Source organism: Boleophthalmus pectinirostris, unplaced genomic scaffold (assembly GCF_026225935.1).
Source record: "Boleophthalmus pectinirostris isolate CB_2022bp ecotype Guang Dong unplaced genomic scaffold, ASM2622593v1 HiC_scaffold_13, whole genome shotgun sequence".
Taxonomy (NCBI): domain Eukaryota; kingdom Metazoa; phylum Chordata; class Actinopteri; order Gobiiformes; family Gobiidae; genus Boleophthalmus; species Boleophthalmus pectinirostris.
This window is the reverse complement of record NW_026571036.1, coordinates 2,043,051-2,065,113: the sequence shown is the minus strand read 5'-3', so window position 1 is coordinate 2,065,113 and position 22,063 is coordinate 2,043,051. Positions and strand designations below refer to the sequence as shown.

Here is a 22,063-nt window from a genome sequence, read left to right as displayed (position 1 = left end):
TTTTTACTCTCCAGATATTCCACAAAAACAACTCAAATCTCTCCACATCTGCACAGAAATATCATCATGTACGACAAAATACCAAACAGAATATTTAGAGTTTTCACGACAGTTTCCCAGGGTCAATATTTGGGAATAAAATAAAATTGAATCAGTGTGATTTTCCCCAAAACTAGAGCACGACATCATTTTTATCAGTTTTTGTAACTGTAGTAGTAGTAATAGTAATAATAACTGCAGTAGTATCAGTAGTAGTAGTAGTAGTACTAGAAGTAGTAGTAATAGTATCAACAGCAGTAGTAGTAGTATCAGTAGTAGTAGTATCAGTAGTACTAGTAGTAGTAGTAGTAGTAGTAGTAGTAGTGGTAGTAGTAGTAGTAATAGCAGTAGTAGTAGTAGTAATAGTAGTAGTAGTCGTAGCATCAGCAGCAGTACTAGTAGTACTAGTAGTACTATCAGTAGTGGTAGTAGTAGCAGTAGTACTAGTAGTAGTAGCAGTAGTAGTAGTAGTAGTAGTAGTACTATCAGTAGTAGTAGAAGTAGTAGTAGTAGTAGTGGTATTAGTAGTACTATCAGTAGTAGTAGCAGTAGTAGTGGTAGTAGTGGTAGTGTCAGTAGTAGTAGTAGTAGTAGTAGTAGTAATAGTAGTAGTAGTCGTAGCATCAGCAGCAGTACTAGTAGTACTAGTAGTACTAGTAGTAGTATCAGTAGTAGTAGCAGTAGTAGTAGTAACAGTAGTAGTAGTAGTGGTAGCATCAGCAGCAGTACTAGTAGTACTAGTAGTAGTAGTAGTAGTAGCAGTAGTAGTAGTAGTAGTAGTAGTAGTAGTAATAGCAGTAGTAGTAGTAGTAATAGTAGTAGTAGTCGTAGCATCAGCAGCAGTACTAGTAGTACTAGTAGTACTAGTAGTACTAGTAGTAGTAGTAGTAGTATTTGTAGTGCAGTACTCACTGGTCCGTCCGTTCTTGGACATGGGTCTTCCTTCCATCTCGTGGTACACAGGTACTACAGTCACTGTGTACTCTGTGTCGGGCTCCAGGCTCTTCAGGACGGTGCTGGTGGTGGAGCCGCTCACCTGGTCCTGGACAGAGGCGGACAGGACGTTTTACCATAGACATACATGTAGAACACCCCCCGCGTGGTTCAGTGTGTTCATGAAACGTGTACTTCAGGGGAGGGCATCTGACTCACCACTTCCTGTTCTCCTCCGGCCGCCGGGACCCAGATGATGATGTTTTCACGAACGTTTCCCTCGGCCGCGTCCCAGCGAACGTTTAACGACGACGTGGTCGGATCTGTGACCTGAAGGTTACGAACGAATCCCAGAGGACCTGAAACAAGACCAGGACTCAACCAGGACTCAACCAGGACTCAACCAGGACTGGACCAGGACTCAACCAGGACTCAACCAGGACTGGACCAGGACTGGACCAGGACTCAACCAGGACTCAACCAGGACTGGACCAGGACTGGACCAGGACTCAACCAGGACTCAACCAGGACTCAACCAGGACTCAACCAGGACTCAACCAGGACTGGACCAGGACTGGACCAGGACTCAACCAGGACTCAACCAGGACTCAACCAGGACTCAACCAGGACTCAACCAGGACTGGACCAGGACTGGACCAGGACTGGACCAGGACTCAACCAGGACTCAACCAGGACTCAACCAGGACTCAACCAGGACTCAACCAGGACTCAACCAGGACTCAACCAGGACCAGGACTCAACCAGGACTCACCAGGACTCAACCAGGACTCAACCAGGACTGGACCAGGACTCAACCAGGACTGGACCAGGACTCAACCAGGACTGGACCAGGACTCAACCAGGACTCAACCAGGACTGGACCAGGACTCAACCAGGACTCAACCAGGACTGGACCAGGACTCAACCAGGACTGGACCAGGACTACACCAGGACTCAACCAGGACTCAACCAGGACTGAACCAGGACTCAACCAGGACTCAACCAGGACTGGACCAGGACTCAACCAGGACTCAACCAGGACTCAACCAGGACTCAGGACCAGGACTCAACCAGGACTGGACCAGGACTGGACCAGGACTGGACCAGGACTCAACCAGGACTGGACCAGGACTGGACCAGGACTACACCAGGACTCAACCAGGACTCAACCAGGACTCGACCAGGACTGGACCAGGACTCAACCAGGACTCAACCAGGACTCAACCAGGACTCAACCAGGACTGGACCAGGACTACACCAGGACTCAACCAGGACTCAACCAGGACTCGACCAGGACTCAACCACCAGGACTCACCAGGACTGGACAGGACTCAACCAGGACTGACCAGGACTCAACCAGGACTCAACCAGGACTCAGGACTCAACCAGGACTCAACCAGGACTCAACCAGGACTCACCAGGACTCAACCAGGACTGGACTCAACCAGGACTCAACCAGGACTCAAACCAGGACTCAACCAGGACTGGACCAGGACTCAACCAGGACTGGACCAGGACTCAACCAGGACTCAACCAGGACTGGACCAGGACTCAACCAGGACTCAACCAGGACTCAACCAGGACTCAACCAGGACTGGACCAGGACTGGACCAGGACTCAACCAGGACTCAACCAGGACTGGACCAGGACTACACCAGGACTCAACCAGGACTCAACCAGGACTGGACCAGGACTGGACCAGGACTCACCCAGGACTCAACCAGGACTGGACCAGGACTCAACCAGGACTCAACCAGGACTGGACCAGGACTCAACCAGGACTCAACCAGGACTCAACCAGGACTGGACCAGGACTCAACCAGGACTCAACCAGGACTGGACCAGGACTCAACCAGGACTCAACCAGGACTGGACCAGGACTGGACCAGGACTGAACCAGGACTGAACCAGGACTGGACCAGGACTCAACCAGGACTGAACCAGGACTGGACCAGGACTGGACCAGGACTCAACCAGGACTGGACCAGGACTGGACCAGGACTCAACCAGGACTGGACCAGGACTCAACCAGGACTCAACCAGGACTGGACCAGGACTCAACCAGGACTCAACCAGGACTCAGGACTCAACCAGGACTCAACCAGGACTGGACCAGGACTCAACCAGGACTCAACCAGGACTCAGGACTCAACCAGGACTCAACCAGGACTGGACCAGGACTCAACCAGGACTCAACCAGGACTCAACCAGGACTCAACCAGGACTGGACCAGGACTGGACCAGGACTCAACCAGGACTGGACTCAACCAGGACTGGACCAGGGACTCCAGGACTGAACAGGACTGGACCAGGACTGAACCAGGACTCAACCAGGACTCAACCAGGACTCAACCAGGACTCAACCAGGACTCAACCAGGACTGGACCAGGACTCAACCAGGACTGGACCAGGACTCAACCAGGACTCAACCAGGACTCAACCAGGACTGGACCAGGACTCAACCAGGACTGGACCAGGACTCAACCAGGACTCAACCAGGACTCACCAGGACTCAACCAGGACTGGACCAGGACTCAACCAGGACTCAACCAGGACTCAACCAGGACTGGACCAGGACTGGACCAGGACTCGACCAGGACTCAACCAGGACTCAACCAGGACTCAACCAGGACTCGACCAGGACTCAACCAGGACTGGACCAGGATTGGACCAGGACTCAACCAGGACTCAACCAGGACTCGACCAGGACTCAACCAGGACTCAACCAGGACTCAACCAGGACTGAACCAGGAGTAAACTGGGACTAAACCAGGTCTAAACCAAGACTAAACTAGGACAAATTTAGGACTGAACCAGGACTAAACCAGGTCTAAACCAGGTCTGTGTTACACTCACGTGTTTTCCCGGTGTCCCTGAGGCTCGGTCCGTCTCCTTCGGCGTAAACCGGGACCACAGTGACTCTGTACTCGGTGTCGGGCAGGAGTTTCTCCAGGATCGTCTGTGTGGTGCTTTCAGAAACCTGCTCCTGAAGACCACAAGAGAAAACACGTCACACAGCGGCAGCGACGTCACATGTGTGTGCAGAGGCTCAGCGTGGAGGGATTGACCTGAGCTTCACTGCTTCACTCACAACCAGTTCAGACACAATGTTCATCTGACAAGAAGAACATTTGTGAACATTTGTGAGCGTTTTCTTCCAGTTCCTGCCTACTTCAGAGCAGAATAGTGACATTTGTTGCTTGTTGATGATGTGTAGGTGGATGAATGTCACATGTCAAAAGATCAGATACAGGAACATAGGGGCAAAAAATCTTATTTGGGAACTTCAGGTGCAGACTGAACGTGGATGTTTTTTTGACGCTCTTGTCTGAACGCACCATTAAAACGACGAGGATAAAAACTCAGTTTGTCGACTGGACAAAAGTTAGTTTGGTTGAAGACATTTCGCAGCTCATCCAAGCTGCTTCTTCAGTTCTGAAGAAGCAGCTTGAACTGAGGAAGCAGCTTGGATGATCTGCGAAACGTCTTCAACCAAACTTACTTTTGTCCAGTCGACAAACTGAATTTTTCTCCTCGCCGTAGATTCTACCTGGACGACTGAGGGATTCTTCACGCGCCATTAAAATGCACAAATCCAAAAATGATAAAACACTGAATAAAATAAAATTTTAAAATAAATAAATAAAACTGAATAAAAAAAAACACAGAGGAGCACGCGACTCACGCAGTGTTAAAGCCACAAAATAAAATTGGGTCTTAAGGCGAGACTTAAAACTTTCCACTGTGGAGGCTGTCGGGACGTGGGAGGGACAGAATTCCAAAGTCTTCCAGAGCGTTCCAGCGCGTACCAGAGCATTCCAGAGACATCCAGAGCGTTCCAAAGCATTCCGGAGACATCCAGAGCATTCCAGAGCGTTTCAGTGCATTCCAGAGCGTTTCAGTGCATTCCAGAGTTTGGGGTCGGTCACAGAGAACGTCCTGTCCTCCTGGTTTAAGTTTAAGTCTCGTCTTAGGCCCCACGAGCCGGAGCTGGACCTCGGACCTCAGAGCGTACGAGGGGTGTAAATGTGGATGAGGTCCGAGACGTAACGTGGGGCCAGAACATTCAAAGCTTTAAAAACAAACTATAAAATCTTAAAATCAACTCTAAATCGAACTGGGATCCGGTGCAACGACGCAAGGATTGGCGTGATATGTTCTCGTTTTTTGGTTCTGGACTCTCTGCAGACGGGAAAGTGCATTTTGAGAGTAGTAGACTTCCTCGCTGAGAGAAAGTCGAAGGGTTTGCAGCTGTCCACAAAGCAGCGCGTGCAGACTTTGAGCTATTGAGGTGTGTTTTCTTTTTATCTTTGTTCCTAATTCCAGGTGCTGCTTCATATTTTCTTCTGTGTGTCTGAAACGTGGACAGGAGTAAATCTGGGGTTTAACGTTTTAGCACCGGCCCCGATGTTTACACCTGAGTCCATTCAGCTGGAACACTCCGGAACTCAAGTGTGAAATATCCCAGAGACGCCACGGGCAGGTGCTGAGTGTTGAAGACAGGTGCGGACAAAGACGGCGCGGGCAAAGACGAAGGTGTTTGTTCAGCGTTAAGTGGTTTACGGACAAATGTGATGACACGTTTTCATCGTCCGGAACAACGTGACGATTTATTTCACTCAAAACTGTTCAGACGAAACACAAGAGACGGAAAAGAAACAGGAGACAGAGGAAACAGAGGAGACAGAGGAGACAGAGGAGACAAAGAGACAGAGAAGACAGAGGAGACAGAGGAGACAGAGGAGACAGGAGACAGAGGAGACAGAGGAGACAGAGGAGACAGAGAGACAGAGAGACAGAGGAACAGACAGAGAGGAGACAGAGGAGACAGAGGAGACAGAGGAGGAGACAGAGGAGACAGAGGAGACAGAGGAGACAGAGGAGACAGAGGAGACAGAGGAGACAGAGGAGACAGAGGAGACAGAGGAGGAGACAGAGGAGACAGAGGAGACAGAGGAGACAGAGGAGACAGAGGAGACAGAGGAGACAGAGGAGACAGAGGAGACAGAGGAGACAGAGGAGACAGAGGAGACAGAGGTGTGAGGAGAAAAGCTCTGATGTTTTGATAATCCTGGTGTTTGTTCAGTGAAGTGGTTCTGTCGACAGGTTTAAAACAGAAACACAGCGCTTAGTTTAAACACGCAGACAGGTGAAGGGTCCCTGTGGCAGGTGCAGTGCGGGCAGGTGCAGTGCGGGCAGGTGCAGTGCGGGCAGGTGCAGTGCGGGCAGGTGCAGGCGCAGCGTCTCGTGTCTCACCACTATCTCCAGTCCTCCGGCGGCGGGGACGTAGATGACCTTGTAGCCCTGGACGTTTCCGTCGGCGGGGCTCCAGTTCACTCTGAGCGTGGTGATGGTCGGGTTGGACACCTTCATGTTGTCCACTCCCCCCAGAGGCACTGAGGACACAAGGACACGAGGACACAAGGACACAAGGTCACACACAAGGACACGAGGACACAAGGACACAAGGACACAAGGACACGAGGTCACAACACGAGGACACAAGGACACGAGGTCACAACACGAGGACACAAGGACACGAGGACACAAGACACAAGGTCACAACACAAGGACACAAGGACACAAGGACACGAGGTCACGAGGTCACAACACAAGGACACGAGGTCACAACACACAACACACGAGGTCACAACACACGGACACGAGGTCACATCACATGAAAACAACATGGAAACATTGTGCCCATGAGCCTGACACTGTCCCGTTGCCTGAGTGCGACTGTGCTGTGTTTAAGTTTGGTCGTGTTTACATGTTTTTAAAGTCTGAATGAATTGTTCTGAATTAAAATATTCTCCTTGGAGTTTACATCCATCCATCCATGTTCTTCCTCTTCTCTGGGGTCGGGTCTCGGGGGCATCAGTTTGAACAGGGACTCCCAGACTTCCCTCACCCCAGACACTTCCTCCAGCTCCTCCTGTTGGACCCTGAGGTGTTCCCAGGCCAGTCCAGAGACACAGTCCCTCCAGTGTGTCCTGGGTCTTCCCTCCCTCCTCCTGGTGGGACATGAACACCTCCTGAGGGAGACGTTCCTCCCCTCAGACGCTCCTCTCCACGTGGAGGAGCAGCGGCTCTACTCCGAGCTCCTCACTCTGTCTCTGAGGAAGCACCCAGACGCCCTGAGGAGGAAACTCATCTGTGTCGCTTGTATCGATGATCTGGTCCTTTGGGTCATGACCCAGAGCCAGTGTCAGGAGTAACAGATTACATGTACCAGAGTTATGTAATCAGAGTACATGAGTAACTGTATTCAGTTACAGTTACTGTTTCAGTGAGTGGTAATTGGATTACAGTTACTTTGTTGAAATAAATGGATTACACAGAGGGATTTAACTGTTTTCACATTTTGGGTGATATCCCCCTTTTTTTTTTTTTTTTGGTAATTCCATTCATTGCCGCAAACTAAACCAGGTCTAAACTAGATCTAAACCAGGACTAAACCAGGTCTAAAACCAGGTCTAAAAGCAGGTCTAAAAGCAGGTCTAAAACCAGGACTAAACCAGGACTAAAACCAGGTCTAAACTAGATCTAATCTAAATCTAAACTAGATCTAAACCAGGTCTAAACCAGGATTTAACAGGACTAAATCCTGCTGTGTGGTCGTGTCTCCTCGTTTTCTATCAATAATATTTTTAATTTGGTTCAGTAAAGTCTGGATCGCAGATACAAGAGCTCTAAATGAGTTTCCTCCGCAGGGCGTCTGGGCGTCTCCCTTAGAGACAGAGTGAGGAGCTCAGTCACACGGGAGGAGCTCGGAGTAGAGCTGCTGCTCCTCCACGTGGAGAGGAGCAGTTGAGGCTCGGGCATCTGTTCTGATGTCTCCTGGGCGTCTCCCTCAGGAGGTGTTCATGTCCCACCAGGAGGAGACCCGGGGGAAGACCAGGACACACTGGAGGGACTCTGTCTCTGGACTGGCCTGGGAACGACTCGAGGTCCTACAGGAGGAGCTGGAGGAAGTGTCTGGGATGAAGGAAGTCTGGGAGTCCCTGCTCAGACTGCTGCCCCCGAGACCCGACCCCAGATAAGTGGAAGAAAATGGATGGATGGTTCAGTAAAGTCTGGGCTTTTTATTTTCTTTTATCAGACAAAACTTCTTATGTGAAGATTTCCTCGTCTTTGTTTCTCTACAGCAAATCAAGTAATCCAAAGTAATCAGATTACATTACTCACTTTACGTAATTTAATGGATTCTGTTACAAACTACATTTTGGGGTGTGTAATCTATAATCTGTAGGGGATTACATTTTAAAAGTAAACTTTCCAACACTGCCCAGAGCTCATGAGCAGAGGTGAGGGGAGGAACGGACGTTTACATGGAAATAATAATTCTGAATTGTTAAAATGGAAAATCACCTTTATTTAATTTTGTTCAGTGTCAGGGGCTGTGGAAGGCATTATTTCTATTTATTATTTTATTTATTAAGGGCATTATTTCTATTTATTATTTTATTTATTAAGCGCATTATTTCTATTTATTATTTTATTTATTAAGCGCATTATTTCTATTTATTATTTTATTTATTAAGGGCATTATTTCTATTTATTATTTTATTTATTAAGCGCATTATTTCTATTTATTATTTTATTTATTAAGGGCATTATTTCTATTTATTATTTTATTTATTAAGCGCATTATTTCTATTTATTATTTTATTTATTAAGCGCATTATTTCTATTTATTTTATTTATTAAGGGCATTATTTCTATTTATTATTTATTATTTATTAAGGGCATTATTTCTATTTATTATTTTATTTATTAAGCGCATTATTTCTATTTATTATTTTATTTATTAAGCGCATTATTTCTATTTATTATTTTATTTATTAAGAGCATCATTTCTATTTATTATTTTATTTATTAAGCGCATTATTTCTATTTATTATTTTATTTATTAAGCGCATTATTTCTATTTATTATTTTATTTATTAAGTGCATAATTTCTATTTATTATTTTATTTATTAAGCGCATAATTTCTATTTATTATTTTATTTATTAAGCGCATTATTTCTATTTATTATTTTATTTATTAAGCGCATTATTTCTATTTATTATTTTATTTATTAAGGGCATTATTTCTATTTATTATTTTATTTATTAAGGGCATTATTTCTATTTATTATTAAGCGCATTATTTCTATTTATTTTTTATTATTAGGGCATTATTTCTATTTATTATTTTATTTATTAAGCGCATTAATTTCTATTTATTATTTTATTTATTAAGCGCATTATTTCTATTTATTATTTTATTTATTAAGCGCATTATTTCTATTTATTATTTTATTTATTAAGCGCATTATTTCTATTTATTATTTTATTTATTAAGGGCATTATTTCTTTTATTTTTATTTATTAAGGGCATTATTTCTATTTATTATTTATTTTATTAAGCGCATTATTTCTATTTATTATTTTATTTATTAAGCGCATTATTTCTATTTATTATTTTATTATTAAGCGCATTATTTCTATTTATATTTTATTTATTAAGCGCATTATTTCTATTTATTATTTTATTTATTAAGGGCATTATTTCTATTTATTTATTTATTTATTAAGCGCATTATTTCTATTTATTATTTTATTTATTAAGGGCATTATTTCTATTTATTATTTTATTTATTAAGCGCATTATTTCTATTTATTATTTTATTTATTAAGCGCATTATTTCTATTTATTATTATTTATTAAGCGGCATTATTTCTATTTATTATTTATTTATTAAGGCATTATTTCTATTTATTATTTTATTTATTAAGGGCGTTATTTCTATTTATTATTTTATTTATTAAGCGCATTATTTCCACGTAAACTCAAAGAAGATTATTTTAATCCAGAACTATTTAATTCAGAACAATTCATTTGGCAGTAAAAACCGTCCTGTGAACACGTCGGCGTGACTCTGCTGTGGTTCAGTCGAGTCACGTTCAGGGCAGATTTGTTCCTGAATAATAATGAGACACAAACACGTAAACCAACTGTTCTGTCTGGTCATAAAGTCCAGCGTGAGCAGCTCCAGGTCCTGCTCCTCTGGTCAGCGACTGCTCTGACCTTCTTGCGCGTCGTGCGGCGGCGTTACTCACGAGTGCGTCCCTCCTCGCTCTGCCTCCGTCCCTCTCGCGCCGGATACACGGGGAGCACAGACACCGTGTACAGAGTGTCCGGCTGCAGGTTCCTCAGGACCGTGGACGTGGACGAGGCCGGAACCTGCTCCTGAAGGAACCAGACGGAGGAGAGGGTCAGAGGAGCAGAGAGCAGAGAGAAGGTCAGAGGAGCAGAGGAGAAGGTCAGAGGGTCAGAGGAGCAGAGGAGAAGGTCAGAGGGTCAGAGGAGCAGAGGAGCAGAAGAGAAGGTCAGACGGTCAGAGGGTCAGAGGGTCAGAGGAGCAGAGGAGAAGAGGAGAGAGTCAGAGGAGCAGAGGAGAGAGTCAGAGGAGCAGAGGAGCAAAGGAGAAGGTCAGAGGAGCAGAGGAGAAGGTCAGAGGGTCAGAGGAGCAGAGGAGAAGGTCAGAGGAGCAGAGGAGAAGGTCAGAGGAGAGAGAAGGTCAGAGGAGCAGAGGAGAAGGTCAGAGGGTCAGAGGACGCAGAGAAGGTCAGAGGGTCAGAGGACGCAGAGAAGGTCAGAGGTCAGAGGAGCAGAGGAGAAGGTCAGAGGAGAGGAGCAGAGGAGAAGGTCAGAGGGTCAGAGGGTCAGAGGAGAGGAGAAGGTCAGAGGGTCAGAGGACGCAGAGGAGAAGGTCAGAGGAGAAGGTCAGAGGAGCAGAGGAGAAGGTCAGAGGGTCAGAGGAGCAGAGGAGAAGGTCAGAGGAGTCAGAGGACTCAGAGAAGGTCAGAGGGTCAGAGGAGCAGAGGAGAAGGTCAGAGGGTCAGAGGACGCAGAGGAGAAGGTCAGAGGAGAAGGTCAGAGGAGCAGAGGAGAAGGTCAGAGGAGAGGTCAGAGGAGCAGAGGAGGAGGTCAGAGGGTCAGAGGACGCAGAGGAGAAGGTCAGAGGGTCAGAGGACGCAGAAGAGAAGGTCAGAGGAGAAGGTCAGAGGAGCAGAAGAGAAGGTCAGAGGGTCAGAGGAGCAGAAGAGAAGGTCAGAGGAGCAGAAGAGAAGGTCAGAGGAGAAGGTCAGAGGAGGAGGTCAGAGGGTCAGAGGACGCAGAGAAGGTCAGAGAAGGTCAGAGGAGCAGAGAGAAGGTCAGAGGAGGAGGTCAGAGGGTCAGAGGAGCAGAGGAGGAGGTCAGAGGGTCAGAGGAGAAGGTCAGAGGGTCAGAGGAGCAGAGGAGGAGGTCAGAGGGTCAGAGGAGCAGAGGAGGAGGTCAGAGGGTCAGAGGGTCAGAGGAACATATATTCATGTCTGTACCATCTCTTCCATCCCTCCGGCCGTTGGGACGTAGAAGATCTTGTAGAGCCTCACGGCTCCGTCTGCAGGCTCCCAGTCCACGTTCAGAGACGTCATGGTGGGGTTGGTCACACGCAGGTTCTTCACTCCCCCCAGAGGCCCTGGCACACAAACACCCGGACTCAACACACACTTAAAGACTGGCTTTATTTTACACATGTGTTTGGAGTACTTCTTGTGTGTATTTAGAGTACTTCTTGTGTGTATTTGGAGTACTTCTTGTGTGTATTTGGAGTATTTCTTGTGTGTATTTGGAGTACTTCTTGTGTGTATTTGTAGTATTTCTTGTGTGTACTTCATGTGTGTATTTGTAGTACTTCTTGTGTGTATTTGTAGTACTTCTTGTGTGTATTTGTAGTATTTCTTGTGTGTACTTCATGTGTGTATTTGTAGTACTTCTTGTGTGTATTTGTAGTACTTCTTGTGTGTATTTGTAGTACTTCTTGTGTGTATTTGTAGTACTTCTTGTGTGTATTTGTAGTATTTCTCACGTGTATTTGTAGTACTTCTTGTGTGTATTTGTAGTATTTCTTGTGTATACTCCGTGCGTGTATCTGTAGTTTTTCTCACGTGTATTTGTAGTACTTCTTGTGTGTATTTGTAGTATTTCTCGTGTATAATCCGTGCGTGTATTTGTAGTATTTCTCACGTGTTTTTATAGTACTTCTTGTGTGTATTTGTAGTATTTCTCACGTGTATTTGTAGTACTTCTTGTGTGTTTTTGTAGTACTTCTTGTGTGTATTTGTAGTATGTCTCACGTGTTTTTGTAGTACTTCTTGTGTGTATTTGCAGTACTTCTTGTGTGTATTTGTAGTATTTCTCAGGTGTATTTGTAGTATTTCTTGTGTGTATTTGTAGTACTTCTTGTGTGTATTTGTAGTATTTCTCACGTGTATTTGCAGTATTTCTTGTGTGTATTTGTAGTATTTCTCACGTGTATTTGTAGTATTTCTCGCGTGTATTTGCAGTACTTATTGTGTGTATTTGTAGTATTTCTCACGTGTTTTTGCAGTACTTCTTGTGTGTATTTGTAGTATTTCTCACGTGTATTTGTAGTATTTCTCAGGTGTATTTGTAGTATTTCTTGTGTGTATTTGCAGTACTTCTTGTGTGTATTTGTAGTATTTCTCACGTGTTTTTGCAGTACTTCTTGTGTGTATTTGTAGTATTTCTCAGGTGTATTTGTAGTATTTCTCACGTGTTTTTCCGTTCTCGGAGAGCAGGCGTCCTTCTCCCTCGGCGTAGATGGGCAGCAGAGACACGGTGTACAGAGTGTCCGGGGTCAGAGACCTCAGGACGGTGGAGGTGGTGCCTGCACTCACCTGCTCCTGAAACAACAACAAACAACAACAAACAACAATAACAACAACAAACAAACAAACAACAATAAACAACAACAAACAACAACAAACAACAAACAAACAACAAACAAACAACACTGTGAGTCCTGCCGACAGAAGACAGAGAAGAGAGAGAAGGAAGAACAGCCTTGTGTGTTTAGTGTGCAGTGTGTAGTGTGTAGTGTGTGTAGTGTGTAGTGTTTAGTGTGTAGTGTGTAGTGTGTAGTGTGTTGTAGTGTGTGTGTAGTGTGTAGTGTGTTGTAGTGTGTAGTGTGTAGTGTGGAGTGTGTAGTGTGTAGTGTTTAGTGTGTAGTGTTAGTGTGTAGTGTGTAGTGTGTAGTGTGTAGTGTGTAGTGTGTAGTGTTTAGTGTTTAGTGTAGTGTGTAGTGTAGTGTGTAGTGTGTAGTGTGTAGTGTGTAGTGTGTAGTGTTTAGTGTGTAGTGTGTAGTGTTTAGTGTTTAGTGTGTAGTGTTTAGTGTGTAGTGTGTAGTGTTTAGTGTGTAGTGTGTGTGTAGTGTTTAGTGTGTAGTGTGTAGTGTTTAGTGTGTAGTGTGTAGTGTGTAGTGTGTAGTGTGTAGTGTAGTGTGTAGTGTGTAGTGTGTAGTGTGTGTGTAGTGTGTAGTGTGTGTGTAGTGTGTAGTAGTGTTTAGTGTGTAGTGTGTAGTGTGTAGTGTGTAGTGTGTAGTGTTTAGTGTGTTAGTGTGTAGTGTTTAGTGTGTAGTGTGTAGTGTGTAGTGTGTAGTGTGTAGTGTGTAGTGTGTAGTGTGTAGTGTGTAGTGTGTAGTGTGTGTTTAGTGTGTAGTGTAGTGTGTAGTGTGTAGTGTGTAGTGTTTAGTGTGTAGTGTGTGTGTAGTGTGTGTGTAGTGTGTTAGTGTGTAGTGTGTAGTAGTGTTTAGTGTGTGTAGTGTGTTAGTGTGTGTGTAGTGTGTAGTGTGTAGTAGTGTGTAGTGTTTAGTGTTTAGTGTGTAGTGTGTAGTGTGTAGTGTGTAGTGTGTAGTGTGTAGTGTGTAGTGTGTAGTGTGTAGTGTGTTAGTGTGTAGTGTAGTGTGTAGTGTGTAGTAGTGTGTAGTGTGTAGTGTGTAGTGTGTAGTGTGTAGTGTGTAGTGTTAGTGTTTAGTAGTGTGTAGTGTGTTAGTGTGTAGTGTTAGTAGTGTGTAGTGTGTGTGTAGTGTGTGTGTAGTGTGTAGTGTGTAGTGTGTGTGTGTGTGTAGTGTGTTAGTGTGTAGTGTGTGTGTAGTGTGTAGTGTGTAGTGTGTAGTGTGTAGTGTGTAGTGTGTTAGTGTGTAGTGTGTAGTGTGTAGTGTTTAGTGTGTAGTGTGTAGTGTGTAGTGTGTAGTGTGTAGTGTGTAGTGTGTAGTGTTTAGTGTGTAGTGTGTAGTGTGTAGTGTAGTGTGTAGTGTGTGTGTAGTGTTAGTGTGTAGTGTGTAGTGTGTGTGTGTAGTGTGTGTGTGTAGTGTGTAGTGTGTAGTGTGTAGTGTGTAGTGTGTAGTGTGTAGTGTTTAGTGTGTAGTGTGTAGTGTGTAGTGTTTAGTGTGTAGTGTGTAGTGTTTAGTGTGTAGTGTGTAGTGTTTAGTGTGTAGTGTGTAGTGTGTAGTGTGTAGTGTGTAGTGTTGTAGTGTTAGTGTGTAGTGTGTAGTGTGTAGTGTGTAGTGTGTAGTGTGTAGTGTTTGTAGTGTGTGTAGTGTGTAGTGTGTTAGTGTGTAGTTGTAGTGTTTGTAGTGTGTAGTGTAGTGTTTAGTGTGTTAGTGTGTGTGTGTGTAGTGCGTAGTGTTTAGTGTTTAGTGTGTAGTGTGTAGTGTGTAGTGTTTAGTGTGTAGTGTTTAGTGTGTTAGTGTGTAGTGTTTAGTGTGTGTGTAGTGTGTAGTGTTTAGTGTGTAGTGTGTAGTGTGTAGTGTGTGTGTAGTGTGTAGTGTTTAGTGTGTAGTGTGTAGTGTTTAGTGTGTAGTGTGTAGTGTTTAGTGTGTAGTGTTTAGTGTTTAGTGTGTAGTGTTTAGTGTGTAGTGTGTAGTGTGTAGTGTGTAGTGTGTAGTGTGTAGTGTGTAGTGTGTAGTGTTTAGTGTGTAGTGTGTAGTGTTTAGTGTGTAGTGTTTAGTGTGTAGTGTGTGTGTAGTGTGTTAGTGTGTAGTGTGTAGTGTGTAGTGTGTAGTGTGTAGTGTGTAGTGTGTAGTGTGTAGTGTTTAGTGTGTAGTGTGTAGTGTGTAGTGTGTAGTGTTTAGTGTGTAGTGTGTAGTGTGTAGTGTGTGTGTAGTGTGTGTGTTAGTGTGTAGTGTGTGTGTAGTGTGTAGTGTTAGTGTGTAGTGTGTGTGTAGTGTGTAGTGTTTAGTGTGTTAGTGTGTAGTGTAGTGTGTAGTGTGTGTAGTGTGTAGTGTGTGTGTAGTGTGTAGTAGTGTGTAGTGTTTAGTGTGTGTGTAGTGTGTAGTGTTTAGTGTTTGTGTGTGTGTGTGTAGTGTGTAGTGTGTAGTGTGTAGTGTGTGTGTAGTGTTGTAGTGTGTAGTGTGTAGTGTTTAGTGTTTAGTGTGTAGTGTGTAGTGTGTGTAGTGTGTAGTGTGTGTGTAGTGTGTAGTGTTTAGTGTGTAGTGTGTAGTGTGTAGTGTTTAGTGTGCAGTGTGTAGTGTGTAGTGTGTAGTGTGTAGTGTGTAGTGTGTAGTGTGTAGTGTGTAGTGTGTAGTGTTTAGTGTGTAGTGTGTAGTGTTTAGTGTGTAGTGTGCAGTGTGCAGTGTGTAGTGTGTAGTGTTTAGTGTGTAGTGTGTAGTGTGTAGTGTGTAGTGTGCAGTGTGTAGTGTTTAGTGTGCAGTGTGTAGTGTGCAGTGTGTTAGTGTTTAGTGTAGTGTGTAGTGTGTAGTGTGTAGTGTGTAGTGTTTAGTGTGTAGTGTGTAGTGTGTAGTGTGTAGTGTGTAGTGTGTAGTGTGTAGTGTTAGTGTGTAGTGTTTAGTGTGTTAGTGTGTGTGTAGTGTGTAGTGTGTAGTGTGTAGTGTGCAGTGTGTAGTGTTTAGTGTTGTAGTGTTTAGTGTGTAGTGTGTAGTGTTAGTGTGTAGTGTGTAGTGTGTAGTGTGTGTAGTGTTGTGTGTAGTGTTTAGTGTGTAGTGTGTAGTGTGTAGTGTGTAGTGTTTAGTGTTTAGTGTGTAGTGTTTAGTGTGTAGTGTGTAGTGTGTAGTGTGTAGTGTGTAGTGTGTAGTGTGCAGTGTGTAGTGTGCAGTGTGTAGTGTGCAGTGTGTAGTGTGTAGTGTGTAGTGTGTAGTGTGTAGTGTGTAGTGTGTAGTGTGTAGTGCAGTGTGTAGTGTGTAGTGTGCAGTGTGCAGTGTGCAGTGTGTAGTGTGCAGTGTGTAGTGTGCAGTGTGTAGTGTGTAGTGTTCAGTGTGTAGTGTGTAGTGTGTAGTGTTTAGTGTGTAGTGTGTAGTGTGTAGTGTGTAGTGTTTAGTGTGTAGTAGTGTGTAGTGTGTAGTGTGTAGTGTTTGTAGTGTGTAGTGTGTAGTGTGTAGTGTGTAGTGTGTAGTGTGTAGTGTTTAGTGTGTAGTGTTTAGTGTGTAGTGTGTAGTGTGTAGTGTGTAGTGTGTAGTGTGTAGTGTGTAGTGTGCAGTGTGCAGTGTGTGTGTTAGTGTTTGTAGTGTTCAGTGTGTAGTGTGTAGTGTGTAGTGTGTAGTGTGTAGTGTGTAGTGTGTAGTGTGTAGTGTTAGTGTGTCAGTGTGTAGTGTGTAGTGTGTAGTGTTAGTGTGTAGTGTGTAGTGTGTAGTGTGTAGTGTGTGTGTTGTAGTGTTAGTGTGTGTAGTGTGTGTTAGTGTGTAGTGTGTAGTGTTAGTGTTTAGTGTGTAGTGTTCAGGTGTTAGTTTAGTGTTAGTGTTCAATGTGCAGTGTGCAGTGTTGTAGTGTGCAGTGTAGTGTGTAGTGTGTAGTGTGAGTGTGCAGTGTTAGTGTGCAGTGTGTAGTGTGTAGTGTGTAGTGTGCAGTGTGCAGTGTGTAGTGTGTAGTGTGCAGTGTGTAGTGTGCAGTGTGTAGTGTGTAGTGTGTAGTGTGCAGTGTGTAGTGTGTAGTGTGTAGTGTGTAGTGTGTGTGTGTAGTGCAGTGTGAGTGGCAGTGTGTAGTGTAGTGTGCAGGTTAGTGTGTATGTGTAGTGTGTAGTGTGCAGGAGATTTGTAGTGTAGTGTGTAGTGTTAGTGGTAGGTGTAGTGTGTGTGTTAGTGTTTGTGTAGTGTGTAGTGTGTGTGTGGGTAGTGTGTAGTGTGTAGTGTGTAGTGTGTAGTAGTGTGTAGTGTGTAGTGGGTAGTGTGTGTGTGTGTAGTGTGTAGTGTGCAGTGGTAGTGTGTAGTGTGCAGTGTGTAGTGTTTAGTGTGTAGTGTTTAGTGTGTAGTGTGTAGTGTGTAGTGTGTAGTGTAGTGTGTAGTGGGTTGTGTAGTGGTAGTGTGTAGTGGTAGTGTGAGTTTGTAGTGTGTAGTGTGTAGTGTGCAGTGTGTAGTGTGTAGTGTGTAGTGTGTGTGTAGTGTGTAGTGTGTAGTGTGTAGTGTAGTGTGTAGTGTTAGTGTTTAGGTGTAGTGTGTTATGTAGTTGTAGTGTGTGTGTGTAGTGTGTAGTGTGTAGTTTAGTGTGTAGTGTGCAGTGTGTGTGTGCAGTGTGTAGTGTGTAGTGTGTAGTGTGTAGTGTGTGTGTAGTGTGAGTGTTTAGTGTGTAGTGTTAGTGTGTAGTGTGTAGTTTGTAGTGTGTAGTGTGTAGTGTGTAGTGTGTAGTGTGTAGTGTGTAGTGTGTGTGTGTTAGTGTTGTAGTGTGTAGTGTGTAGTGTGTAGTGTGTGTGTAGTGTGTAGTGTGTGTAGTGTGCAGTGTGTAGTGTTTAGTGTGTAGTGTGTAGTGTTGTGTAGTGTGTAGTGTAGTGGGTAGTGTGTAGTGGGTAGTGTGTAGTGTCCTCACCATGCTCTCAGCGCCCCCTGCTGCTGGGACGTAGATGAGGCGATATTCTTTGACCCTCCCCTCGGCGGGTTCCCAGCGAACGTTCAGCGTCGTCATGGTCGGGTTCAACACCTGCAGGTTCCTCACACCCCCCAGAGGCTCTGCACACACACACACACACACACACACACACACACACACACACACACACACACACACACACACACACACACACACACACACACACACACACACACAACACACACACACACACACACACACACACACACACACACACACACACACACACACAACACACACACACACACACACACACACACACACACACACACACACACACACACACACACACACACACACAGACACACACACACACACACACACACACACACACAGAACACACACACACACACACACACACACACACACACACACACACACACACACACACACACACACACACACACACACACACACACACACACACACACACACACACACACACACACACACACACACACACACACACACACACACACACACACACACACACACACACACACACACAGACACACACACACACACACACACACACACACACACAGACACACACACACACACACACACACACACACACACACACACACACACACACACGACACACACACACACACACACACGCACACACACACACACACACACACACACACACACACACACAACACACACACACACACACAGAACACACACACACACACACACACACACACACACCAAGAACACACACACACAGAACACACACAGACACACACACACAGACACACACACACACACACACACACACACACACACAGGAGTCAGGCTCAGGAACGATTTGTTTATTTTCCATTTAAATTGAGAATATGGTGTTATTAATAATAATAATAATTAAAATAATAATCATAATAATAATAATAATAATAATAATAATAATAATAATAATAATAATAATAATAATAATAATAATAATAATAATAATAATAATTCTTCTACTTCTATTTTCGACACATTTACACAGTGAACCAGGGGGTGTTTCGTGGGCCTTTAAACCTGACTGCAGGATAAAGAGTGAAGCCTGTCGTCTTCTGCAGCAGACGGACAGACGGACAGTGGGACGTCTTACTTGTCTTTCCCCGGGTGCTTATGTCGGCGCTCACAGCAGCAGGGTACACCGCCGCCACACTCACAGAGTACTCAGTGTCAGGGCGGAGCTTCTGGAGGACCGCCGTGTTCTTCTTTGGCCCAACCTGAACCTGCACACAGTGTTGGGAAGTTTACTTTTAAAATGTAATCCCCTACAGATTACAGATTACACACACCAAAATGTAGTTTGTAACGTAATCTATTAAATTACTTAAAGTGAGTAATGTAATCTGATTACTTTGGATTACTTGGTTTGTTGTAAAGAAACAAAGACGAGGAAATCTTCACATAAGAAGTTTTGTCTGATAAAAGAAAATAAAAAGTCCAGACTTTACTGAACCAAATTAAAAATATTATTGATAGAAGAAGAAGAAACACGTCCACACAGCAGGATTTAGTCCTGGTTTAGTCCTGTTTTAGTCCCGGTTTAGTCCTGGTTTAGACCTGATTTAGATCTAGTTTATACCTGGTTTAGTCCCGTTTTAGTCCTGTTTAGTTTTTTGGTTTAGACCTGGTTTTAGACCTGGTTTAGTCCTGTTTTAGTCCTGGTTTAGACCTGGTTTAGACCTGGTTTTAGACCTGGTTTNTGTAGTGTAGTGTGCAGTGTGTAGTGTGTAGTGTGTAGTGTGTGTGCAGTGTGTAGTGTGTGTAGTGTGTAGTGTGTAGTGTGTGTAGTGTGTAGTGTGTGCAGTGTGTAGTGTGTGCAGTGTAGTAGTGTGTAGTGTGTAGTGTAGTGTGCAGTGTGTAGTGTGCAGTGTGTGTGTTGTAGTGTGTAGTGTTTAGTGTGTGTGTGTAGTGTGTAGTGTAGTGTGTAGTGGGTAGTGTAGTGTAGTGTGTAGTGTGTAGTGTGTAGTGTAGTGTGTAGTGTAGTGTGTAGTGTGCAGTGTAGTGTGCAGTGTGTAGTGTTTAGTGTGTGTGTAGTGTGTGTGTAGTGTGTAGTGTGTAGTGTAGTGTGTAGTGTGTGTGTAGTGTGTAGTGTGTGTAGTGTAGTGTGTAGTGTGTAGTGTGTGTGTAGTGTGTAGTGTGTAGTGTGTAGTGTGTAGTGTGTAGTGTGTGTGTAGTGTGTGTGCGTAGTGTGTAGTGTGCAGTGTGTAGTGTGCAGTGTGTGTGTGTAGTGTGTAGTGTGTAGTGTGTAGTGTGTAGTGTGCAGTGTGCAGTGTGTAGTGTGTAGTGTCCTCACCATGCTCTCAGCGCCCCCTGCTGCTGGGACGTAGATGAGGCGATATTCTTTGACCCTCCCCTCGGCGGGTTCCCAGCGAACGTTCAGCGTCGTCATGGTCGGGTTCAACACCTGCAGGTTCCTCACACCCCCCAGAGGCTCTGCACACACACACACACACACACACACACACACACACACACACACACACACAGACCACACACACACACACACACACACACACACACACACACACACACACACACACACACACACACACACACACACACACACACACACACACACACACACACACACACACACACACACACACACAACACACACACACACACACACACACACACACACACACACACACACACACACACACACACACAGAACACACACACACACACACACACACACACACACACACACAACACACACACACACACACACACACACACACACACACACACACACACACACACACACACACACACACACACACACACACACACACACACACACACACACACACACACACACACACAACACACACACACACACACACACACAACACACACACAGCACACACACACACACACACAGACACACACACACACACACACAGACACACACACACACACACACGCACACACACACACACACACACACACACACACACACACACACACACACACACACACACACACACACACACACACACACACACACACACACACACACACACACACACACACACAGACACACACACACACACACACAGAACACACACACACACACACACACACACACACACACACACACACACACACACACACACACACACACACCACACACACACACACACACACACACACACACACACACACACAGACACACACACACACACACACACACACAAAGACACACACACACACACACACACACACAGAACACACACACACACACACACACACAGACACACACACACACACACACACACACACACACACACAGAACACACACACACAGACACACACACACACACACACACACACACACAACACACACACACAGGAGTCAGGCTCAGGAACGGATTTGTTTATTTTCCATTAAATTGAGAATATGGTGTTATTAATAATAATAATAATAATAATAATAATAATAATAATAATAACAATAATAATAATAATAATAATAATAATAATAATAATAACAATAATAATAATAATAATAATTCTTCTTCTTCTACTTCTACTTTAGACACATTTACACAGTGAACCAGGGGGAAAAAGGTGATTTTGGTGTTTGGCCCTTTAAACCTGACTGCAGGATGAACAGTGAAGCCTGTCGTCTTCTGCAGCAGACGGACAGACGGACAGTGGGACGTCTTACTTGTCTTTCCCCGGGTGCTTATGTCGGCGCTCACAGCAGCAGGGTACACCGCCGCCACACTCACAGAGTACTCAGTGTCAGGGCGGAGCTTCTGGAGGACCGCGGTGTTCTTCTTTGGCCCAACCTGAACCTGCACACAGTGTTGGGAAGTTTACTTTTAAAATGTAATCCCCTACAGATTACAGATTACACACACCAAAATGTAGTTTGTAACGTAATCTATTAAATTACTTAAAGTGAGTAATGTAATCTGATTACTTTGGATTACTTGATTTGTTGTAGAAAAGCAAAGACGAGGAAGAAGTTTTGTCTGATAAAAGAAAATAAAAAGTCCAGACTTTACTGAACCAAATGAAAAATATTATTGATAGAAGAAGAAGAAACACGGTCCATGCGGCATGGTCCTGTTAAATCCTGTTTTAGTTCCTGTTTTAGTCCTGGTTTAGACCTGGTTTTAGTCCTGGTTTAGTCCTGTTTTAGTCCTGGTTTAGACCTGGTTTAGATCTAGTTTAGACCTGGTTTAGTCCCGTTTTAGTCCTGTTTTATTTTTGGTTTAGACCAGGTTTTAGACCTGGTTTAGTCCTGTTTTAGTCCTGGTTTAGACCTGGTTTAGTCCTGTTTTAGTCCTGTTTTAGTCCTGGTTTAGACCTGGTTTAGACCAGGTTTTAGACCTGGTTTAGTCCCTGGTTTAGTTAGACCGTTTT

At 44.5% G+C, this 22,063-nt stretch overlaps 1 protein-coding gene across 1 annotated transcript in view; it reads right to left on the bottom strand.

The window, feature by feature from the left end:
- col12a1b (collagen, type XII, alpha 1b) overlaps positions 1 to 22,063 on the bottom strand; it is a 257,397-nt gene that overhangs the window by 97,353 nt on the left and 137,981 nt on the right. Inside the window, 9 exon segments of the mRNA XM_055149744.1 lie at positions 952 to 1,081; positions 1,192 to 1,331; positions 3,829 to 3,958; positions 6,229 to 6,368; positions 10,079 to 10,208; positions 11,342 to 11,481; positions 12,580 to 12,709; positions 19,980 to 20,119; positions 21,360 to 21,489. Coding sequence (XP_055005719.1) covers positions 952 to 1,081; positions 1,192 to 1,331; positions 3,829 to 3,958; positions 6,229 to 6,368; positions 10,079 to 10,208; positions 11,342 to 11,481; positions 12,580 to 12,709; positions 19,980 to 20,119; positions 21,360 to 21,489 — 1,210 coding nt within the window.